This window comes from Scyliorhinus torazame, chromosome 14, assembly GCF_047496885.1.
Source record: "Scyliorhinus torazame isolate Kashiwa2021f chromosome 14, sScyTor2.1, whole genome shotgun sequence".
In the NCBI taxonomy this organism is placed as follows: Eukaryota; Metazoa; Chordata; class Chondrichthyes; order Carcharhiniformes; family Scyliorhinidae; genus Scyliorhinus; species Scyliorhinus torazame.
The window spans coordinates 38,239,675-38,259,040 of NC_092720.1; the positions used below are offsets into that span (position 1 = coordinate 38,239,675).

A 19,366-nucleotide genomic window follows, 5' to 3' on the forward strand; every position below is an offset into this window, starting at 1 on the left:
TGTGGCGCTGCTAGTCAAGAGCAGTATTACGGTGGCGGAGAGGATGCTAGATGGGGACTCATCTTCCGAGGTAGTATGGGCTGAGGTTAGAAACATGAAAGGAGAGGTCACCCTGATGGGAGTCTTCTATAGGCCTCCAAATAGTTCTAGGGATGTAGAGGAAAGGATGGCGAGGATGATCCTGGATAAGAGCGAAAGTAACAGGGTAGTTATTATGGGAGACTTTAACTTTCCAAATATTGACCGGAAAATATATAGTTCGAGTACATTAGATGGGTCGTTTTTTGTACAGTGTGTGTGCAGGAGGGTTTCCTGACACAATATGTTGACAGGCCAACAAGAGGCGAGGCCACGTTGGATTTGGTTTTGGGTAATGAACCAGGCCAGGTGTTGGATTTGGAGGTAGGAGAGCACTTTGGGGACAGTGACCACAATTCGGTGACGTTTACGTTAATGATGGAAAGGGATAAGTATACACCGCAGGGCAAGAGTTATAGCTGGTGGAAGGGCAATTATGATGCCATTAGACGTGACTTGGGGGGGATAAGGTGGAGAAGTAGGCTGCAAGTGTTAGGCACACTGGATAAGTGGAGCTTGTTCAAGGATCAGCTACTGCGTGTTCTTGATAAGTATGTACCGGTCAGGGAGGGAGGACGGCGTCGAGCGAGGGAACCGTGGTTTACCAAAGAAGTGGAATCTCTTGTTAAGAGGAAGAAGGAGGCCTATGAGAAGATGAGGTGTGAAGTTTCAGTTGGGGCGATGGATAGTTACAAGGTAGCGAGGAAGGATCTAAAGAGAGAGCTAAGACGAGCAAGGAGGGGACATGAGAAGTATTTGGCAGGTAGGATCAAGGAAAACCCAAAAGCTTTCTATAGGTATGTCAGGAATAAGCGAATGACTAGGGAAAGAGTAGGACCAGTCAAGGACAGGGATGGGAAGTTGTGTGTGGAGTCTGAAGAGATAGGCGAGATACTAAATGAATATTTTTCGTCAGTATTCACTCAGGAAAAAGATAATGTTGTGGAGGAGAATGCTGAGACCCAGGCTAATAGAATAGATGGCATTGAGGTACGTAGGGAAGAGGTGTTGGCAATTCTGGACAGGCTGAAAATAGATAAGTCCCCGGGTCCTGATGGGATTTATCCTAGGAGGCCAGGGAAGAGATTGCTGGACCTTTGGCTTTGATTTTTATATCATCATTGGCTACAGGAATAGTGCCAGAGGACTGGAGGATAGCAAATGTGGTCCCTTTGTTCAAAAAGGGGAGCAGAGACAACCCCGGCAACTATAGACCGGTGAGCCTCACGTCTGTAGTGGGTAAAGTCTTGGAGGGGATTATAAGAGACAAGATTTATAATCATCTAGATAGGAATAATATGATCAGGGATAGTCAGCATGGCTTTGTGAAGGGTAGGTCATGCCTCACAAACCTTATCGAGTTCTTTGAGAAGGTGACTGAACAGGTAGACGAGGGTAGAGCAGTTGATGTGGTGTATATGGATTTCAGCAAAGCGTTTGATAAGGTTCCCCACGGTAGGCTATTGCAGAAAATACGGAGGCTGGGGATTGAGGGTGATTTAGAGATGTGGATCAGAAATTGGCTAGCTGAAAGAAGACAGAGGGTGGTGGTTGATGGGAAATGTTCAGAATGGAGTTCAGTTACAAGTGGAGTACCACAAGGATCTGTTCTGGGGCCGTTGCTGTTTGTCATTTTTATCAATGACCTAGAGGAAGGCGCAGAAGGGTGGGTGAGTAAATTTGCAGACGATACTAAAGTCGGTGGTGTTGTCGATAGTGTGGAAGGATGTAGCAGGTTACAGAGGGATATAGATGAGCTGCAGAGCTGGGCTGAGAGGTGGCAAATGGAGTTTAATGTAGAGAAGTGTGAGGTGATTCACTTTGGAAGGAATAACAGGAATGTGGAATATTTGGCTAATGGTAAAGTTCTTGGAAGTGTGGATGAGCAGAGGGATCTAGGTGTCCATGTACATAGATCCCTGAAAGTTGCCACCCAGGTTGATAGGGTTGTGAAGAAGGCCTATGGAGTGTTGGCCTTTATTGGTAGAGGGATTGAGTTCCGGAGTCAGGAGGTCCTGTTGCAGCTGTACAAAACTCTGGTACGGCCGCATTTGGAGTATTGCGTACAGTTCTGGTCACCGCATTATCGGAAGGACGTGGAGGCTTTGGAGCGGGTGCAGAGGAGATTTACCAGGATGTTGCCTGGTATGGAGGGAAAATCTTATGAGGAAAGGCTGATGGACTTGAGGTTGTTTTCGTTGGAGAGAAGAAGGTTAAGAGGAGACTTAATAGAGGCATACAAAATGATCAGGGGGTTAGATAGGGTGGACAGTGAGAGCCTTCTCCCGCGGATGGAAATGGCTGGCACGAGGGGACAAAGCTTTAAACTGAGGGGGTAATAGATATAGGACAGAGGTCAGAGGTAGGTTCTTTACGCAAAGAGTAGTGAGGCCGTGGAATGCCCTACCTGCTACAGTAGTGAACTCGCCAACATTGAGGGCATTTAAAAGTTTATTGGATAAACATATGGATGATAATGGCATAGTGTAGGTTAGATGGCTTTTGTTTCGGTGCAACATCGTGGGCCGAAGGGCCTGTACTGCACTGTATCGTTCTATGTTCTATGTAAAGAGCAGGGGTCTCAACGCTGACCCCGGGGAACTCCACGACAAACCTTTCTCCAGCCCAAAAGACAACCATTAACCATTATTCTGTTTCCTGTCACTCAACTTTGTATCCGTGCTGCTACTGTCCCTTTTATTCCATGAACTATAACTGCTTGCAAGTCTGTAGTACAGCACTGTATCACTTGCCTTTTGGAAGTCCATGTACACCATATCAACAGCATTGCCCTCATCAACCTTCTTCAAAAAATACCAGTGAGTTTGTTGACAAATCCGTGTTGGCTCTCCTTAATTAATTAATTCCTTGATTAGCCTGCAGTTATCTGTTTACATCAAAAACTAATGTGGGTCCATTACAAGTGGAGTTGGGAACATTGATAATGGGAAATAAAGAAATGACAGAGAATTAAACAAATACTTTGTGTCTGTCTTCATGGAGGAAAGCACGAAACACCTCCCAGAAATAATGGAGAATCAATGAACTAGTGTAAACAAGAAACTATGGGCTGAATTCTCCACCGTCGGGATGCTCCGTTTTGCCGGCAGCTAGGGGGTTTCCCGACGGCTTGGGGCTGCCCCATAATGGGAAACCCCATTGACCAGCCGGCGAAGCGGAGAATCCCGACAGCGTGCTGAACCAAAAATCTGGCGTGGCGGGATGGAGAAATCCGCCCGACATTAGTATAAGAATAGTACTAGATAAATGAATAGCAATTAAAAGTAGATAAACTCCTTGGACCTGATGATCTACAGCCCAAAGTGTTGAAAGAGGTGGCTACAGAGTTAGTATCGGTGGTCATCTTTCAAAATTTTATAGACTGGAATGGTTTTTACAGATTGGAAGGTGGCAAATGTAACCCCATTATTTAAGAAGAGGGAGAGAGAAAATGGGGAACAATAGATATGATAGTCTGACATCAGGAAAAATGCTAGGATCTGTAATGAAGAATGCGATAACAGGACACTTAGAAAATAATGGTAGGATTGGGCAGAGATGGTATGAATTTATGAAAAGAAAATCCTGTTTAACAAACCAGTTGGAGTTTTTTGAGAATGTAACTAGCTAGCAGAATAGATATGGGGGAACTAGTGGACTTGGTATATTTAGATTTTCAGAATGCTTTTGATCAGGCCCCACACACACGAGGCAAGGAAAAATTAAATCGCATTGGTTTGGGGGGAATGTACTGTCATCGACTGAGAACCTGTTAATGAGAAGCGTAGGAATAAATGGATCATTCTGTTTTATTTTTAATTCATTCATTGGATGTGGGCATTGCTGACTAGGCCAGCATTCATTGCCTTGCGCATGCGGGTGGTGGTGAACTGTCTTCTTGAACTGCTGAGTCCCATGTGTTGTAGGTGCATTCACAGAGCATTGTACAACAAAAAGGTGCAGCAAGTGATTAGGAAGGCAAATGGTATTTTGGCCTTTAGTGCAAGAGAATTGGAGTACAAGAATACAGAAGTCTTGTTACAATTATACAAGGTTTTTGCGAAAACACATCTGGAGTACTGTGTGCAGTTTTGGCCTCTGTATTTTCGAAAGTATGCACTGGAGATGGTACAGTAAAGATTCGCTCAATCGTTTCCTGAGATGAGAGGGTTGTCCTATGATGAGAGGCTGAGTAAATTGGGTCTATATTCTCCAGAGTTTAGAAGAATTAGAAGTTATTTCATTGAAACATACAAGATTCTGAAGGGACATACAAGACCTGACAGGGTGGACACGAGGATTGTTTCCTCTGACTTGGGGAATCAAACATGGGGGCACACTCTCAGATGAAGGGCTGATCATTTAGGGCTGAGATGAGAAGAAATGTCCTCACTTAAAGGGTTGTGAATCTTTGGAATTCTCTAGCCCAAAGGGTTGTGGTTGCCCCATTGTTGAATATATCCCCAAAGGCTGGGATGGACAGATTATTTTGGTCTCTTGGGAATTAAGGGATATGGGGAGCTGGGGAGAAAATGGAATTGACGGCCAAGATGAGCTATCATGGCAATGAATGGTGGGGCAGGCTTGACAGCTGATATTTTCCTTTGTTCTTATGATCACTCAGTAATCAATGGACAGGCAGCACGGTAGCATTGTGGATAGCACAATTGCTTCACAGCTCCAGGGTCCCAGGTTCGATTCCGGCTTGGGTCACTGTCTGTGCGGAGTCTGCACATCCTCCCCGTGTGTGCGTAGGATTCCTCTGGGTGCTCCGGATCCTCCCACAGTCCAAAGATGTGCAGGTTAGGTGGATTGGCCATGATAAATTGCCCTTAGTGTCCAAAATTGCCCTTAATGTTGGGTGGGGTTACAGGGATAGGGTGGAGGTGTTGGTCTTGGGTAGGGTGCTCTTTCCAAGAGCCGGTACAGACTCGATGGGCCGAATGGCCTCCTTCTGCACTGTAAATTCTATGATAATCTATGAATGGTCTGAAACTTTTACATAGCTAAGTAAAATGAGGAATACAATTCAGTCCATCTCCATTGTTTGTGTACATTCTCTGCTTATTGTGACGAATGTGAGAAATTTTCACATTTTAAAGTTTGTATTTTTGCTGTGATTTCAAAGGCAAAGAATCATTGATTTTTGCTGGGGCAATATAACCTTTTGTAACAAATCACAAGAATGTGGCGGGCTTTTGGATTGCGGGTGGGTGTCAGTTGCTTCTGGAACACCAAGCTGGACGGACGTGCTTCAGTTTAATTTTAAATAAATCTCTCCAAAAAGGCGCCACGTCAATATCAGCAACAGTCAACTTTAGATAGCTGAGATGAATGATTTCTCTCTGCGGACTGTAATGTTCTTGTGTGAATTGTAATGCTATCTCCGTGTTACATCAACCTACGGCACAAAATGTGAAAAATGGAAGTGTCATACTTCTGCAGATTCAGTTTCCCTTCTCCAATGAAGGCTGGGATATATTATTGGGAAATTCGGAGCTAGACTTTCTGTATGCCTACTTGGTGGCACAGTGGTTCGCACTGTTGCATCACAGCGCCAGGGACCTGGGTTTGATTCCAACCTTGGGTGACTGTGGAGTTTGCACGTTTTCTCCATGTCTGCGTGGGTTTCCTCCAAGTGCTCCAATTTCCTCCCACGGTCCAACGGCGTGCATATTGGGTGGATTGGCCACGCTAAACTGCCCCTTCGTGTCTAACGGTTAGGTGGATTGGCCATGACCAATGTACGGGGATAGGACGGGAGAGTGGGTTTAGGTGGAGTGCTCCTTCGGAGGGTCCGTGCAGATTTGATGGATCTAATAGCCTCCTTCGGCACTGTGCAGATTCTATGGCTCTTGAGTGCTTAATCCTGATTCTAAGAGCCAAAAGTGGAAACACTTCTTCACCCCTGACCTTTCTCACCTTGATGAGCACATAATTCACCCACCAGTGGAATTCTAAAAGAGATCTCCCTGAACATTGGACTGTAGGTAGGTAAGTTGGTGGGCGGATGATGCACCATGGAGCATTGCAGGCTAATTAAACATCTTAACCACCGATATTGATCAATATCGGTGGTTAAGATATTTAATCAGCTTGCATTCCTTGGGGGAAATAGCTGTGTTGCACAAGTAATTACTTGGTGTGCTGGGCCAAACACAGAGAGACTGAAAACTTAACCAATAGAAAGAAAAGGAAGAACTCCACTGTTGTATAAAATGACCAACTCAACAAAGCAAATGTTCTTACTATATCATGTTGGCTTTTTCCAGACAATCGATATTCTCATCAATGTATCTGAAGGAGACCTGAGAAAGGCAATAACATACCTCCAGTGTGCAACAAGACTTACGGGAGGGAAAGACATCACAGAACAAGTCATCAGGGAAATTGCTGGGGTAGGAAAACCTTTTCTGCTTATGTACAATAGACAGGTCAGGTTTTTTGCAGGAACGAATATGCCCTTTCCTTGACAAGTATTTCCATAGATATCCATTCTTTTACTGTTTTGCCCAGCATCTGTTCGTAGCTGGGAAAGTTTTCCAACATGCAGTTTTCATCTTGGTGTCTAAAACATTTTGTACATGTCCAGTTTGTTCCATATTAAGGGTCAGTCTCATTGGTTTCTGATTTACGGGTCTCCCAACAAGAACAGTGCCCCTTTTAGTTACCCCACCTGTGGTATCCTACTATGTGGTACATATATTGACCACTACAGGTGATCCAACACTTCCCTTTATGTAAAACAGGAGTAAAACAAAGGTTATGTACCTGTTTTCCCTGAACATCGCTTCATACCCTCTAGAAGACAGTTTTCTTCGCGTTCGTCTAATGTGAGAAGTTACATGTCAATCAAAAAGTATGCTTGTGGGAAATAGTGAGCCGCAATGTGATTATGGTACTGGACTAACAACCTAGAGATTCTGAGTTCAAATCACATAGTGGCAAGCTGCAACATCCAGTAATTTGTGAAAATCTATAATAACTGCCAGATTGCCTGCTATTGTTCCCACGTCATTGAGATAGGTCGTGGGATATATTGTGTCTACCAGAAGGCAATAGGTAGGGATTTGGCTTTAACATTTCATGCATGTGATGCCTCTTAAAATGCAGTACTGCAATGAGAGGTCAGTCTAATTAGTTGATGTGCTGAAGTCTGTACTGAAGCTGAAACCCACACTTCGGGAGATGTTAGCCACTGAGCTAAGCTGATACTTGTAATTTGCATTTTTGTTCCATCGTGAGAACAGAACTAAAAAGGACATGGGAAATTCTCCATGTTTTTGAAAATGTTGGGCTCGAACCTATTTCAAAGTTGAACGCTTTTGTTTGTTTTTGCTGGCTCTTCAGCTGCCCCATCCAATCTCGCAAGCACACAAACAATTTGTGGGGGGGAAAGAACTGTTAATTCATTTTTTTTTTCTTTTCTAGGTTGTGCCATCAGAAATCATTGACAGCCTTTTAGCTGCATGCCACAGCAGCTCTTTTGAAAAACTGGAAACTGTAGTAAAAGTAAGGAGAAAGACTTCTTAATAAGACAGTGGACGCGAGCTGTCAATGCCCGAGACGTTGAAATGTAGTGGCAGATCCTCGGTGTAAAGAAAATTTGAGTTGATGTATGTGTCCAATCCTCTCATACCCATTTGACATTGCCATCAAAATTTTCCCCCAATATCGTTCTGGGCACAGAGATCTATTTAGTGTTTTGTGAAATTGTGCTGGAGAGGTTGGCCAGGTTTACCTGCTGGACTCGAGTGCTGAACCGAGATTGGAATTAATGCAATGAGCTAGGTAGCCAGTGAGGATTCGTCAGCATCCTTTTAAAATTTTTTAGATTGAAAACCTTCTGCTCATCAAGTTGGATGGCCTCAGTTCAGCTTTATTTTATTTTGAATGAGTGGAGAAGATGATGAAAAAAAATGGATTTGACCGCCTAGATTAATTAATTGGGTGAGCAATTCTTTTCTGGTTAACATTACTAGGTAAGATAGATATTCAAAATTTAGATGAAGAAAAATGACCCCCTCTGTACTCATCAATTCGGTGTGCATCACGTTGTACATGTGCAAAGTTTCCAATTCTCATATTAACCATTCTAATGGTCTCTCGATGACATTTGTGCCACCTGTCCAGACTATTCAAATCTTAGTTCACTATGGCGTTATATTCTTATAAACTGCACATTTATATTTTAATATTAATTAAATATGCCTAATGTTACTTGGTTCAAGCTCTTATGCTGGCTCCACTGATTGGCACTGTTTGATATAGTACCAAGCTGAATTAATTGATCTCAACCAGACCGGTAGTGCTAATTAACTTCAGTAAGGAGAGAAAATACTGGCTGGGGTTTTTGCTCCTTATCTAGATCTAGTGATTACTGCTTAAAATTACGCTTCTGTTAATGTGGTCTGAGGATAGATCTGGCTGGGTTATAATGCCCTCTGATAAATAATGTGCCAGCAGTAACATTGAGTCTGCCAATGAATGATGCCACTTTAATTGTAGTTCTTCATAGTACCTGGCCTGAGTCATACTTAAAGACAAAATTGGAGTGGGGACATGAGAACATTATTTGCTTAATTTGATTTTGTCCTGCACAGAGCAAATTTACCATCATTTATGTAGATCTCTGAAGCCCTGTGTGATCAATCAAGATTCCAGTGCCAACTTGAAGAAAGTGTTATAGAGGTGTGTTAAATACCTGTGGAACTGTATCTCATTGAGTCATTGCAGGGAAAGGAATTGATTCACTATTTGCAATGTGATGTATGCACCAAAGTGCTTGTTTATCCATCGCTGTTTTTTTCCTGTCAGAATATGATTAATGATGGTTACGCTGCAACACAGTTAATCAACCAGCTACACGATGTCATTATCGATAAAGAAGATCTTAACGATCAACAGAAATCAGCAATCACACTAAAACTGGCAGTAAGTATGGACTGAAATGAACAGCGAGCCGTGTTTACCTTTCTGTGGTTTCAGTGGAATATCATTGACCTAGCTCCATCCTTATAGACTTTTGGTGTCCTGACTTTTGAATTCTGGAAACCACCTTTTAAATCCTGTAACTGATCTTAATTTCCACTTAACAGTTGGCTAAAATGCTTGTGTAATAAATAGTAGACTGTAGTTCACTAGCCACTGGAGTGTGTTCAAGAGTTTGGGTCACTTTAGTTTGATTCTGTTGAACAAAATTTGTAATTACACCTATTTGACATCCTACAACACTATTCGTCTTTCCCCAACAATAGCACAGCTGAATTAATAAGATTGAAGTGTTTCAATGAAATTGGGGTATCATTTTGAGAGAATTTACAGAACCATCCCTAGTAAATCTTTTGTAATTTTATATAAAATATGTAACTTTCTGAATTCAACCGGTCTCATGGCCCAGCTCTTAATTTCTGCAATTATATTTTGCTGAATATTCTATCTTGAATTATATACTCTTTCCCCCCCATCCCGATTGATTTGGTAGTATCATTCTTCCAATGTGGTCGAAAACTGACAAAAACAATTCTGAGAGAAATCCTTCATTTTGCTGGGTTAAGTACAGTATTCCTTTTTTTATTATAAATCTTTTTATTGGCATTTCCCATATTTATAAACAGCTATATATATATACACAAGTACAGTATTCCTGAAAGTAGAACCTAGGTGTTTGAGTGGGATCCTAATTTCAGGGTTTGGATGTTACTTCTCAATCCACCTCTGGCAGTATTTAATTAGCTTTAAAGAATGTCACTTATGATGTCACTACCACTTTAAAAGTAGTTCTTTTCTTTCCAGGAAGTTGATAAGTGCTTAGCCGATGGTGCTGATGAGTACCTGCAGATGATCGCTCTTTCTGCTGTTATTATGCAACAGTTTACGCAGAGCATTTAAACTACAGATGGGCAGCTGTTGAACAAAATACCGTTCATTTATTTAATTGCACAAAGGCCTGAAAGGTGGATTTACAATCTGAAGAGCCTCAGCCCAAGTTTCATACAGTGCTTCTAAATCAATTTTTCATACAAAAATAAAGTGTTTCTAAGTCTACGGTTGAAATATAATCATTTGTTGGCTTTTGAGTATTTCAGCAACTCTACTTGGCACAAACACCATAGGCCCATAAGACAGGAGCAGAATTAGGCCACTCAGCCCATTGAGTCTGCTCCGCCATTCAATCATGGCTGATATTTTCCTCATCCCCATTCTCCTGCCTTCTCCCCATAACCCCTGATCCCCTTATTGATCAAAAACCTCTGTTTTAAAGACAGTGATTTGGCGTCCACAGCCTTCTGCGACAAAGTTCCACAGATTCACCACCTTCTGGCTGAAGAAATTCCTCCTCATCTCTGTTTTAAATGATCGTCCCTTTAGTCTCACACAAATAATTTTAACTCATCAGTGCTTTTGGAGGAAGCCAAGCATCAAAATTATTTTGTATGCACACTGTTGAATTTATTTCAAACATGCACTGAAATGATAATGCTGTAATATTTTGTGACGTTATTTTGTATCAGTGCCCAGACAATAGTAGTCTTCCTACATCTCTCTTCCACTTTGTATCTCGTCAGTCTTTCCCCAAACGTGTTCCGATATCCTCCCACAAGTGCCCAAAGATGTGCTGTTAGGTAATTTGGACATTCTGAATTCTTCCTGTATACCCGAAGAGGTGCCAGAATGTGGTGTCTTGGGGCTTTTCACAGCAACTTTATTGCAGTGTTAATGTAAGCCTACTTGTGACAAAGATTATTATAAACTCTGAAATTGCTATAATAATGATTTCCTAGCACTTGGGACATTCATCTTTTCGTTGATTGCATTTTGAGTATTTTTGAAAATATATATTTAGATCAGGCATGGCACCTATCCTTATTTATGAAGCTACTGGAATTTCCATGTCCTAAAGGGTGAATTGACCCATTTGCTCAATGGAATGCCACAGCTTTGACCATATGTCACCCTTTCAGTTACCATGATGTAAGAAACTTATAGCCAAGTTCCGCACACGAGTGCGGCCTCAACCGGGACCTGGGATTCATGTCGCATTACATTCATCCCCCACCATCTGGCCTGCAAAATCCTACCAACTGTCCTGGCTTGACACAATTCACACCTCTTTAACCTGGGGTTACCCCATCTCTGGATCTGTAAAGATTTAATCACCTGCTAATGGTCGCATTCCAAGCATTGTCTGGCAAAAGTATGGGCAGCACGGTAGCATTGTGGATAGCACAATTGCTTCACAGCTCCAGGGTCCCAGGTTCGATTCCCGGCTTGGGTCACTGTCTGTGCGGAGTCTGCACATCCTCCCCGTGTGTGCGTGGGTTTCCTCCAGGTGCTCCGGTTTCCTCCCACAGTCCAAAGATGTGCAGGTTAGATGGATTGGCCATGATAAATTGCCCTTGGTGTCCAAAATTGCCCCTGGTGTTGGGTGGGGTTGTGGGGATGGGGTGGAGGTGTTGGCCTTGGGTAGGGTGCTCTTTCCAGGAGCCTGTGCAGACTCGATGGGCCGAATGGCCTCCTTCTGCACTGTAAATTCTATGATCTATGAATTTATATATATATGTTTCTGGAACATACCTCTTCATTCACCTGAGGAAGGAGCAGCGCTCCGAAAGCTAGTGACATCGAAACAAACCTGTTGGACTTTAACCTGGTGTTGTAAGACTTCGTACTATGATGTAATGCATTAGACAATAGTGTAGCTAGAACCATTTTACAGCATTGAGAGCAGACACCTGCATTTAATATTGTTCTGCCATTGGGCAAGTCAAAGCTAAAGGCATTCTTCATTCATATATTCCTGATTTGATACAAAGCCAACTCCAACAGAAGTTATCCAATACAATCCAGCACAAAAGCAGCCCACTTCAGTAAGTGTAATGTAGTAATACAGGACCACTTCGTTAGGCTGGTTTGGAAACGGACATTCCTTTACTGTTGTGCCCATCAGAACAAAACAGATAAAAATTCACACAGGTGGTTAGCACTGCTATAAGACCATAAGACATAGGGGTGGAAGTAAGGCCATTCGGCCCATCGAGTCCACTCCACCATTCAATCATGGCTGATTTCAACTCCATTTACCCGCTCTCTCTCCATAGCCCTTAATTCCTCGAGAAATCAAGAATTTATCAACTTCTGTCTTAAAGACACTCAACGTCCTGGCCTCCACCGCCCTCTGTGGCAATGAATTCCACAGACCCACCACTCTCTGGCTGAAGAAATTTCTCCTCATCTCTGTTCTAAAGTGACTCCCTTTTATTCTAAGGCTCTGCCCCCGGGTCATAGTCTCCCCTGTTAATGGAAACAACTTCCCTACATCCACCCTATCTAAGCCATTCATTATCTTGTAAGTTTCTATTAGATCTCCCCTCAACCTCCTAAACTCCAATGAATATAATCCCAGGATCCTCAGACGTTCATCGTATGTTAGGCCTACCATTCCTGAGATCATCCGTGTGAATCTCCGCTGGACCGGCTCCAGTGCCAGTATGTCCTTCCTGAGGTGTGGGGCCCAAAATTGCTCACAGTATTCTAAATGGGGCCTAACTAATGCTTTATAAAGCTTCAGAAGTGCATCCCTGCTTTTATATTCCAAGCCTCTTGAGATGAATGACAACATTACATTTGATTTCTTAATTACGGACTCAACCTTCAAGTTTACCATTAGAGAATTCTGGACTAGGACTCCCAAGTCCCTTTGCACTTCAGCATTATGAATTTTGTCACCGTTTAGAAAATAGTCCACGCCTCTATTCTTTTTTCCAAAGTGCAAGACCTCGCACTTGCCCACGTTGAATTTCATCAGCCATTTCTTGGACCACTCTCCTAAACTGTCTAAATCTTTCTGCAGCCTCCCCACCTCCTCCATACTACCTGCCCCTCCACCTATCTTTGTATCATCGGCAAACTTAGCCAGAATGCCCTCAGTCCCGTCATCTAGATCGTTAATATATAAAGAGAACAGCTGTGGCCCCAACACTGAACCCTGCGGGACACCACTCGTCATCGGTTGCCATTCCGAAAAAGAACCTTATATCCCAACTCTCTGCCTGACAGCCGGTCGTCAATCCATGTTAGTACCTTGCCTTGAATACCATGGGCCCTTATTTTACTCGGCAGTCTCCCGTGCGGCACCTTATCAAAGGCCTTTTGGAAGTCAAGATAGATAACATCCATTGGCTCTCCTTGGTCTAACCTATTTGTTATCTCTTCAAAGAACTCTAACAGGTTTGTCAGGCAAGACCTCCCCTTACTAAATCCATGCTGACTTGTCCTAATCCGACCCTGCACTTCCAAGAATTTAGAAATCTCATCCTTAACAATGGATTCTAGAATCTTGCCAACAACCGAGGTTAGGCTAATTGGCCTATAATTTTCCATCTTTTTCCTTGTTCCCTTCTTGAACAGGGGGGTTACAACAGTGATTTTCCAATCCTCTGGTACTTTCCCTGACTCCAGTGACTTGAAACATCATCACCAACGCCTCCACTATTTCTTCAGCTATCTCCTTTAGAACTCTAGGATGTAGCCCATCTGGGCCCGGAGATTTATCAATTTTTAGACCTCTTAGTTTCTCTAGCACTTTCTCCTTTGTGATGGTTACCATATTCAACTCTGTCCCCTGACTCCGGAATTGTTGGGATATTACTCATGTCTTCTACTGTGAAGACTGAGGCAAAGTACTTATTCAGTTCCTCGGCTATTTCCTTGTCTCCCATCACAAAATTACCAGCGTCATTTTGGAGGGGCCCAATGTCAACTTTTGCCTCCCATTTGTTTTTAATGCATTTAAAGAAACTTTTACTATCATTCCTAATGTTACTGGCTAGCCTACCTTCAAATTTGATCCTCTCTTTCCTTATCTCTCTTTGTTATCCTCTGTTTGTTTTTGTAGCCTTCCCAATCTTCTGACTTCCCACTACTCTTTGCCACATTATAGGCTTTCTCTTTTGCTTTGATGCATTCCCTAACTTCCTTTGTCAGCCATGGCTGCCTAATCCCCCCTCTGATAACCTTTCTTTTCTTTGGGATGAACCTCTGTACTGTGTCCTCAATTACTCCTAGAAACTCCTGCCATTGCTGTTCTACTGTCTTTCCCACTAGGCTCTGCTCCCAGTCGATTTTCGTCAGTTCCTCCCTCATGCCCCTGTAGTTACCTTTATTTAACTGTAACACCTTTACATCTGATTCTACCTTCTTTCTTTCAAATTGGAGATTGAATTCGACCATATTATGATCACTGCCTCCTAAGTGCTCCCTTACTTTAAGATCTTTAATCAAGTCTGGCTCATTACATAACACTAAGTCCAGAATGGCCTGTTCCCTCTTGGGCTCCATCACAAGCTGTTCCAAAAAGCCCTCCTGTAAACATTCAATGAATTCCCTTTCCTTGGGTCCACTGGCAGTATTATTTACCCAGTCCACCTGCATATTAAAGTCCCCCATGATCACTGTGACCTTGCCTTTCTGACATGCACTTTCTATTTCGTGGTGCATCTTGTGCCCCTGGTCCTGACCACTGTTAGGTCATAACTGTACATAACTCCCATTATGGTTTTTTTTGCCTTTGTGGTTCCTCAACTCTACCCACACAGACTCCACATCATCCGACCGCATGTCGTTTAGTGCTATTGATTTAATTTCATTCCTAATTAACAAGGCAACCCCGCCCCCTCTCTGTCTTTTCAATAGGTTGTGAATCCCTGGATGTTTAAATGCCAGTCCTGAACCCCCTGTAACCATGTCTCTGTGATGCCTACCACATCATACCTGCCAGTCACAATCTGGGCCACAAGCTCATCTACCTTGTTCCGTACACTGCGCGCATTTAAATATAGCACCTTTAATTCTCTATTGACCGTCCCTTTTTGTTTTCTTAGTGTGGTGGACCTTGGTTTACTGAGCCTTTCCATACACTGTCATATTTTGTGGGATGGGGACGATCGTAACCTCTCCTGAGTTTTGTCTTTTCGTGCTTTTTTGTATTCCTAAGCAGCTACGCTTCCCACTGATTACTTCACCTCTTGGTTCCCTGACTTTCCCTCCCCCCCCCCCCCAATCTTTAGTTTAAAGTCCTATTGACCACCCTATTTACTCTTTTCGCCAGAACACTGGTCCCAGCTCGGTTCAGGTGGAGACCATCCCAATGGTTTAGGTCCCCCCTGTCCCAAAACTGATGCCAGTGTCCCATGAAAAGGAAACCCTCATTCCCACACCACTCTTTCAGCCACGTGTTAACTTCCCTTATTCTTGCCTCCCTATGCCAATTTGCACGTGGCTCGGGCAGTAATCCGGAGATTATGACCCTTGAGGACCTGTTTTTTAATTTGAATCCTAGCTCTTTATAATCTCTAAACAGGTCCTCTTTCCTAGACTTGCCTATGTTGTTGGTACCGACATGGACCACAACAACTGGATCCTCCCCCTCCCTCTCCAGTATCCTTTCAAGCCGGTCAGAGATGTCCCGCACCCTAGCACCGGGCAGGCAACATACCATGCTGGACTCTTTATCCTGCTCACAAAGGATACTATCTATCCCCCTGATAATAGAATCCCCTTCAACTACAACTTGCTTATTTACTCCCTCCCCTTGAATGGCCTGCTGAACCATGGTGCCTTGGTCAGCTGACTCATCCTTCCTGCAACCCTGTTCGCCATCCACACAGGGAGCAAGTGCCTCATACCTGTTGAACAGAGTCAAGGGCTGAGGCTCCTGAGTTCCTGACTGCTGGTTCCCTTTACCTGCCTGACTTGCAGTCACACCCTGCGGTCCCTGGCCACTAGCAGGATTTAAACTACCTACTCTGACAGGTGTGACTGCCTTCTGAAACACAGTGTCCAGGTAAGTCTCCCCCTCCCGGATGTGCCTCAGTGTTTGAAGCTCATACTCCAGCTCATCAACTCTGAGCCGGAGCTCTTCGAACAGCCAACACTTACTGCAGATGTGGTCGCTGCAGCTCGCAATGGGATCTGCCAGCTCTCACATCAAGCAGCTCAAGCACATCACCTGACCAGCCATCACGAATTAATTAATTAAATGTAAGTTTATGGTGGGGGCAGCTTCAGCCAAACAGACACTACCCTGCACTTTTAACTGAAAAACAGCACAATTAGATTAACCACTTACCTTTCCTGGTTACCTCATTGCACCAAACTAGCAAATTCTCACTGTCTGGATCTCTCTCACTCCGGCTGTGTCTCCTTGACCTGTGCAATGCTAATAATATAATAATGCTAATAATAATATAATATGGCACTTACCTCACACCAATGAGTCTTATTATTAGGTTAGAGGAGGAGGGTGGGTGGGAGACACTACACGTGTAGTGTCTCGGGTTTCCTCTCCACCAGAATTTATTGGTTGGGGGGGGGGGGGCCTTCCCAGAAGTCCGCGGGTCGGAAAAAAATAAAACAAAAGAAGTGGGGGTTTTTTATCAGCACGTTAGGACCCAGGTTCAATTCCTGCCTTGGGTGACTGTGTGTGGAGTTTGCACATTTTCCCTGTTTGTGGGTTTCCTCCCACAGTCCAAAGATGTGTAGGTTAGGTGGATTGGCTATGCTAAGATTGCCCTTGGTGTCCAGGTTATATTACAGGGATAGGGTGGGGGAGCGGGCCAGGTTAGGGTGTTCTTTCAAAGGGTCAATGCAACTTGATGGACTGCACCGATATAGGTAAAAAAACAGGATGAGGTCCTACAAGCTGAATTCAGGGAGTTAGGAGTTAAACTAAAAAGTAGGACCTCAAGGTAGTAATCTCAGGATTACTACCAGTGCCACGCGCTAGTCAGAGTAGGAACGTCAGGATAGGATGAATGTGTGGCTCGAGAGATGGTGTAAGAGGGAGGGATTCAAATTCCTGGGACATTGGAACCGGTTCTGGTGAAGGGGGGACCAGTACAAACCAGTCTGCACCTGGGCAGGACTGGAACCAATGTCCTGGAGGGGTGTTTGCTAGTGCTGTTGGGGAGGGTTTAAACTAATGTGGCAGGGGGTGGGAACTGATGCAGGAAGTCAGAGGGAAGTAAAATGGGGACCGAAACAAAAGGCGGTAAGTGTAAGGCAGAGAAACCATAGTCAAAAATCAAAAAGGGCCACCGTACAGGGTGCAGTGACTGAGGAGAGCTCAGTGAATAGGCCCAGCAATACTAAAAGGAACAAAACGGGAAGTTTAAATATGAATGGAAAGCGAAGCAGCAGATTATTACATGAAGATATGGGTTTTACGATAAGGAAAGTTAAGAGAAACGTTCAAAGGAAAAATAACTTGGGAGGTTACCGATAGGTGTCAAGATTCAAAAAGGATGTATAAAAGCCAACATCAGGGTACTTTACCTGAATGTTCATAGTATTTAGAATAAGGTAAATTAGTTGATGGCGCAAATCATTGTGAATGACTATGATTTAGTGCCCATTACTGAAACATGGTTGAAGGATGGTCATGACTGGGAGTTAAATATCCACGGGTATCAAACTATTCAGAAGGACAGAGTGGATGGTAAGGGAGGTGGTGTAGCTGTTATTTAAGGATGACATCGGTGCTATGGAGGATAAGGTTGAATCCATTTGGATGGAAATCAGGAATAGTAAGGTGGAAAAGTCACTGATAGTAGTCTATAGGCCACCAAATAGTAACATTACGGTGGGGCGGGCAATAAAGAAATTTAAATCGCTGGCTTTTAATGCAGACAAGTTCAATTCATGTATCAGTCTCCCCGAACAGGCGCCGCAATGCACCAACTAGGGGCTTTTCACAGTAGCTTCATTTGAAGCCTACTTGTGACAAGCGATTTTCATTTCATTTTTTCAAATAACTGATGCATGTAGAAATGGGACAACAGTTATGGGGGATTTTAATCTACGTGCAGCCCTGAGGAGTTAATAGAATGTATCCACGAGTTTCCTAGAACAATATGTAATGGAACCTACGAGGGAACAAGCGATCCTAGATCTGGTCCTGTGTAATGAGACAGGACTGATTAATGATCTTATAGTTAGGGATCCTCTCGGAAGGAGCGATCACAATATGGTGGAATTTAAAATACAGATGGAGAGTGAGAAGTAAAATCAAACACTCACGTTTTGTGCTTAAACAAGAGATTACAATGGGAAGAGTGAAGAGCTGGCTAAGGTAGACTGGGAGCAAAGACTTTATGGTCAAACAGTGGAGAATATTCCAAGCAATTTTTCAGTGCTCAGCGAGTTTATACCAACAAAAAGGACGCTAGAAAGAGGGAAAATCAACCGTGAATATCGAAGGAATTATCAAATTGAAGGAAAATGCAGACAAAGATTAGAGGATTGGGAAATCTTTAGGGGGCAATTGAAAGCTACTAAAAAAGCTAAAGAGTAAAATAGATTATGAGAGTAAACTTGCTCAGAATATAAAGATAGTAAAAAACAAAAAAAAATTGGCTACGGTAAATATTGGTCCTTTAGAGGATGAGAAGGGAGATTTAATAATGGGAGATGAGGAAATGGCGGAGGAACTGAACATGTTTTTTGGGTTGGTCTTCAGTGGAAACACAAATAACATGCCAGTGACTGATAGAAAAGAGGCTATGACAGGTGAGGACCTTGAGACAATTGTTATCACTGAGTAGTGATGGGCAACCTAATGGGGCTAAAGGTCGACGAGTCTCCTGGCCCTGATGGAATGCATCCCAGGATACTAAAAGAGATGGCTAGTGAAATTGCAAATGCACTTGTGATAATTTACCAAAATTCACTAGACTCTGGGGTGGTCCCGGTAGATTGGAAATTAGCAAACGTGACACCAGTTTAAAAAAGTCGGCAGAAATTATAGGCCAGTTAGCTCAACTTCGGTAGTAGGGAAGATGCTGCAATCTATCAAGGAACACACGAGGCGTCAAATGGAAATTGTCCCATTGGACCAACGTAGCATAGGTTCATAAAGGGCAGGCCGTGCCTAACTAATTTAGTGCATTTTTTTCAGGATATTGCCAGTGTGGTAAACAGGGACCCAATGGATGTGGTATATCTGGATTTCCAGAAAGCTTTTGACAAGGTGCCACACAAAAGATTGTTGCATAAGATAAAGATGCATGGCGCTAAGTAGTAGCATGGAAAGAGGACTGGTTAATAGAAAACAAAGAGGGGTTGGGTCTTTCTCTGGTTAGCAATCAGTAGCTAGTGGTGTCCCTCAGTGATGGGCCCACAATTTATAGATGATTTGGAGTTGGGGACCAAGTGCAATGTGTCCCGACGACACTAAGATGAATGGTAAAGCAAAAAGTGCAGAGGACACGAAGTCTGTAGAGATTTGGAT

At 43.3% G+C, this 19,366-nt stretch overlaps 1 protein-coding gene across 3 annotated transcripts in view; it reads left to right on the forward strand.

Moving 5' to 3' along the window:
* Positions 1–10,125, forward strand: part of rfc4 (replication factor C (activator 1) 4) — a 50,355-nt gene extending 40,230 nt beyond the window's left edge. For all 3 annotated transcript variants that reach the window (XM_072473970.1, XM_072473972.1, XM_072473971.1), the window contains 4 exons: positions 6,351–6,476; positions 7,510–7,590; positions 8,896–9,012; positions 9,874–10,125. In XM_072473970.1, coding sequence (XP_072330071.1) covers positions 6,351–6,476; positions 7,510–7,590; positions 8,896–9,012; positions 9,874–9,969 — 420 coding nt within the window. In that variant the 3' untranslated portion in view covers positions 9,970–10,125. The remainder of the gene's footprint in view (positions 1–6,350; positions 6,477–7,509; positions 7,591–8,895; positions 9,013–9,873) is intronic.
* Positions 10,126–19,366: the final 9,241 nt, after the last annotated feature.